Raw genomic sequence first — 5,103 nt, 5'->3', positions numbered from 1 at the left:
CCCATCTCCCCCGGCCTCTCCTCTGGCTCAGGAAGTGACCACGGAATCTTCTAGCTCTGGGGGCTGAAAACCTTAGCCTCTCCCTCATTCTTGTCCCCGTCACATGGTGTTCATTAGCTGATTGTTGTGGTCACCAGAATTCCCGACAAGAAGGACCTCGGGAGGGACAAGTGCATTTGGGTTCCGAGGTGTCAGTCCACAGGCGCTGGCTCCGGTGCCCGAGGCCCAGGCGAGGCGGGGCCGTGGGGAAGGGCTGGGGGGGCGCAGCTCCTGGGGGTCAGGACACAGAGCAGGAGGAGAGAAGGCCTGGGGGGGGGGGCAGGTCCCCACCACCGCCTCCTCAGCCCCAGTCACTTACATGGGACCCGCTGCTCAGGTCACACTGGCCTGGTGTTTACCTGGGAATAATCCTGCACCAACAGGAGCTGGGGGGACACTCCGTATCCAGATGGTGACACCCACTCCAACGCGTCCGTCTTTCTCAAACATTCGTCCGCGGTATCCACGGGGGACCTGGTTCCAGGGCCCTGGGACACCAACACCCACTGAGCTGGAGGCTCTTATATAAACCGTTTACAAATGGTCCACGCGGGTCCCCTGCGCGCTGTCACTCACCGTCGACCTGTGGCGCCAACTGCAAGGTAAACGCTACGTGGGCGGCTGTCACGCTGCGTTGCTTAGGGAAGGTGACTGTGCTTGCCTAGTACAGGTGTGTGTGTGTGTGTGTGTGTGTGTGTGTGTGTGTGGTGCGCTGGGGACAGAACCTGGGCCTCGTGAACGCCAGGCAAGAGCCCTAACAACGAGCCACATCCCCAGACCTCGGACGCAAGTTTTTTCTTAAGCAGATATTTTCAAGCGACGCGTGGCGTGGCGCGTGGACTGAGGTCTCTACGTGTGTCCCCGTTGCTCTCTGCGGATGGTGGTGGAGACGTGCGTCCTCCGTTCAGCGGTCGCTGTCGAGGTCACCACTGCTCCCATGTCCGTGTGACTGTAGCCGACACCACACCGTGTGGCCCTGCGGTGCTCCCGGAGGCCAGGGTCTGCTCGTCCCTCCTCTGCCGTGAGCCACCCCACCCTGTGAGACCCGCAGCCTTCTCGTCCTGCTCGGGGCCTCTGGGGTCTGCTCGGCTTCCCCCTCAGACCCCCTCGTTAATCGTGGGTCCTGTGCTGTCCCCGTGCCTCCGTTGCCCTGTCTGAGCAGCGGATGTGACGATGGGGTTGGCTGGAGGGCGGGGCGGGGATGGGGGCCTGTGTTCCGTGGGCACAGGGGAAACGGCTGAGCTGGTCACCACGGATGGTGACCTTAAATAGCTCTAACTACGGCCCCCGCGTCCTGGGTGGAGGGGACCAACTCCAGACCTGGCAGCTGGCTGTTGCCACCCGGTCGCCCCTGCCGTCCAGCTCCTCTGCTGTCCCGTGACGTTGCGCTGTTTGAGGGCGGTGGTCCCTCCACTGCTTCTCACGGCCCACGTGCCCTCTGCTCACGGGCAGCCAGCGCCTCCTGTGACCCACTCTGTGTCCAGTCAGCAGAGGTCAGCAGAGTGGCCCCTGCTCTGTGTGATGGGCTCGTGGGGGGGCACCACAGGAGCCGGCTCGGTGGGCAGGACTGGGGTTGGCAGGGTGGACGAGGCCCGTGGGGTGGACAGGGGCCCGGGGTGGGAGGCGTTTCCAGACACGGTCACGCCCCGTGCTTGGGGGCAGCAGGGGCAGCGTCAGCCAGAGGTGGTCCCTGGGTGGAAGGTGGGAGCAGCCAGGTGGCCTAGGATGGTCCTCCGACAGTCCACCCTCTCCCTTTGCAGGTGACTCTCGCTCTCCACTCACCCGTGGGCACCCGCCTGGAAGCGACCTCACCTCCCCCGGCCCCCGCCATGGCCGCGAGAACCATCATCATTGACCACGGGTCCGGCTTCCTGAAGGCTGGGCTGTCGGGCTGGAACGAGCCGCAGATGGTGGTGCCCAGCATCGTGAACTACATGCCCTGCAGGGAGAACCCCGGCCCCAGCTATGCCCAGAGGCGCGTGAGCCTGGGCATCGACATCTGCCACCCCGAGACCTACAGCTACCCCATAGAGCGCGGCCGCGTCCTCAACTGGGACGGCGTGCAGCACATCTGGACGTTCATCCTGGAGAAGCACCGGCAGGAGCACGAGGACTTCCCCGTCATGATCACTGAGACGCCCCACAGGGAGCCCATGGACCGAAAGAAGACCCTGGAGGTGAGGCCCCGGGCGGGCTGCGGGGCACCCTGTGACCCATGGGATCCGTCTGCTCTCCGGATCACTGCGTTTCAACAGTTTTTAGACGTGGCCCACATACCTAGTGTGTGTCGGCCCCGGCTCAGCCCCGGAGTCCTGGCCAGGCTGCGGGCTCAGTGGAGGGGGTTCTGCCGGGGGCTCTGGATAGCTGTCCACGAGTCCGTGGATTCTGAGACCATGTTCTCACATTCCAGGGGAAGACTCAGCCACGAGGAAGTTAACAGATAAGAATTCCAGATGGTTCTAGAAATAAAATCAGGCGGGGAGGAGGAGCTTCTGGGGAGGGAGGGCGTGATCCAGGAGGACTTCCCAGAGGAGGTGATTTCAGCCCAGTGAACAGGAAAGGGAGTGGCCAGGGGCAGTTAGGATGGTGGGGTGGGCAGGGGCTGAGCTCCCAGGCCTGCTAGGCCGTGGGGAGCCCCTCGATTTTACTCTAAATCCAAGGTTGGCAAACTATGGTCAAGGAGCCGAACCCGGCCCACCACTTGTGTTTGCGAATAAAGATTTATTGGAACTCAGCCACACCTGGGCATTTGCACCTGGTCTCTGGCTGCTTTCACAGTGTGGCAGCAGAGGTGAACAGCTGTGGCAGAGACTGGCCCGTAAAATCTAAAACATTTAGAATTGTGGGTTTGCTGGGTGAAATCCACGAAGCCTCGTTAGATTCAACTTTTAGATAAATAACAAATGATACCTTAGTGCGAGTGTGTCCCAGATAAGGCAGGGGACATACTTATGCTCAGATATTTGTTGTGTATCTGAAATTCACGCCCAGCTGGGCACCCCGTGTGGGTGTTTGCTAAAAGTGGCCCCTGGTCGTGTAGCTGGGGAAGTGCCCGCCAGCCCTGCCGTCCAGGACCAGAGGCCCTGGAGAGCTATAAATGGGGGGTCCTGTGTGAGATTCTGCTTGAGGAGAACCTTGGTTGCTGTTTGGGCCACGATGGTGGAGTAGGGGACACCGTGAGGACAGGAGAGGGGAGCCTTCCCAGTGGGGAGAGAGGGGCTGCTGGGCCAGTGGGCGGGGAGTCAGAGGCCAGAGGCTGGACTGGGACCAGGACTTCGTGGGGTTGGGGAGGGGACTCTGCAGAGATCCAGGGGATGATGGACAGTGGGGAGGAGCTCAGCCCAGGTCTTTGCCAAATGCTGGACCTCAGAATTTCGCTCTGTCTTCACACTGGGAGCCTCTGATCCAGGCAGGAGTTCAGCCTCGCCCGCGGGGCACGGAGCAGTCTCCCTCCTCTCTCCCTCCCCTGGGCCTGGAACTATGCATGACATAGTGGTGGGTTTTGCTGCCTGATGAGTCCCCTCCTCCCCGCCCACTTGCCGACACCATCTTCTGAGGACCATGTTAGACAAGTCCCCGAGGGCAGACTTGGCCCCTGACTCTAGCCCTCCAGAGCCCCCTGCCCTTATTCCCACTGTGTGAGCACCCGGGGCCCTGCACCCTGGTCCTGGGGCAGCCCGGTGGCCCCTGAGAGTGTGGGTCCGCAGCACTGAGTGTTGAGACCTGAGGCGGGGAGGGTCTTGGGGGAGCAGGGCTGGCGCGGGGCCCTGGGCTGGGGGACACACAGAGCTTCTCCTGTTGCAGATCATGTTTGAGCTCCTGGACGTGCCGTCCCTGCTCCTGGCCGACCAGCTGGAGATGTCCCTGTACGCCTCGGGGCTCCTGACGGGCGTCGTGGTCGACTCGGGCTACGGCCTGACCCGCGTGCAGCCCTTCCACCTGGGCCGGCCGCTGCGCGACAGCGGGAAGACCCTGGAGCTGGCCGGGCAGGACCTCTCCGCCTACCTCTTCCAGAGCCTCTTCAAGGAAAGGCACAACCCGCACGACCTGTTCCAGCTGGAGACCGTGATGTCCACTCAGATGAGCAAGTGCTACGTGCCGCAGAACCTGGGGGAGGCCCTGGACTTCCGCCAGAGCCTGCCCAGCGGCGCGGACGAGAGCAACACCTACCAGCTCCCGGACGGCACCGCGGTGGAGCTGACGCCCATGCAGCGCCTGGGCCCCGAGATGTTCTTCAGCCCGCAGGTGTTCGACCTGCAGGGGCCCGGCATCCCGCAGGCCGTGGCCGAGTCCGTCTCCTCCTGCGAGGCCTCCAGGCACCACCTGCTCCTGTCCCATGTGATGGCCTGCGGCGGGAACAGCCTGTACCCGGGCTTCACCAAGCGCCTGTACAAGGAGCTGACCTCGGGTCCCTTCCCCTCCACCAAGGCCACCATATGGGTAGGCAGCAACAGGAACTTCAGCGTCTGGCTAGGCGCCTCGGTGGTGGCCCACCTGTCCACCTACAGGTCCGAGTGGATGACCCGAGAGGAGTACATGGAGGGCACGCGGCTGTGACTGGCGGCTGTGACCGGCGACTGCTCGGGGCCCCGTCTCGTCAGCTGTGGTTTGGATTCTGGGGCCAGGAGCGGTCATTTGGGGTTCTCAGGTTTTATCTTGTGTCAAGAGTGGGGTCCAACTCAAGGGAGGACAGTGTCCCCTGGAAACCTCCAAGGGACAGTGTTCCCAGGTGGCATGTCCCTGGGGTGGGAGTGGCCCTCTGCCACCTCCACGCCAAACGGCCACTCGGTTTTCACTGTCATTGTCCTTGGGTGGTCCCATTCTTGGTTGGGGGTTTTAACTGGGGCAAGAGGGAACGGGGCCCTCTGCTGGGACCCCGAGTATTTTTGACGGGGGAGGGGGAGGGGGAGGTTGACATTTGTACCTTCTGGTCCTTCCTGGCCGGGTGGCTCTGTGCTGCGGGTGTGTCTGGAGTGTCCTTCCTGCCCGTGCCAGGGGCCTGTTTACTATGTTCAAATAAACCACTTGTTTACAATTGGTGCTGGCTGCTGTGTGGCCCGGCAG

The 5,103-nt window shown here is 62.6% G+C and overlaps 1 protein-coding gene across 1 annotated transcript; it reads left to right on the top strand.

Annotated features, from left to right (window-relative positions):
• The first annotated feature begins 1,868 nt into the window (after positions 1-1,868).
• On the top strand, positions 1,869-4,596 carry Actl8 (actin like 8). The gene is made up of 2 exons (XM_046468704.1): positions 1,869-2,216; positions 3,844-4,596. Exons 1-2 carry the CDS (start codon positions 1,869-1,871, stop codon positions 4,594-4,596), a joined length of 1,101 nt encoding a protein of 366 aa, XP_046324660.1.
• The last annotated feature ends 507 nt before the right edge of the window (positions 4,597-5,103 follow it).

Source organism: Marmota monax, unplaced genomic scaffold (assembly GCF_021218885.2).
Source record: "Marmota monax isolate L192 unplaced genomic scaffold, Marmota_monax_Labrador192_F-V1.1 WCK01_AAM20220418_F8-fsc00008, whole genome shotgun sequence".
NCBI classification, from domain to species: domain Eukaryota; kingdom Metazoa; phylum Chordata; class Mammalia; order Rodentia; family Sciuridae; genus Marmota; species Marmota monax.
Note: the sequence above shows the minus strand (reverse complement) of the source record. Positions and strands in the feature narration are given on the sequence as shown.

What these genes read in the sequence shown, in the direction of transcription:
- Actl8 (XM_046468704.1), top strand. Translation starts at nt 1,869, where the DNA reads ATGGCCGCGAGAACCATCATCATTGACCACGGGTCCGGCTTCCTGAAG. An exon ending in ACCGAAAGAAGACCCTGGAG is followed by an intron (nt 2,217 to 3,843) that starts GTGAGGCCCCGG and finishes CTCCTGTTGCAG; the next exon opens with ATCATGTTTGAGCTCCTGGA.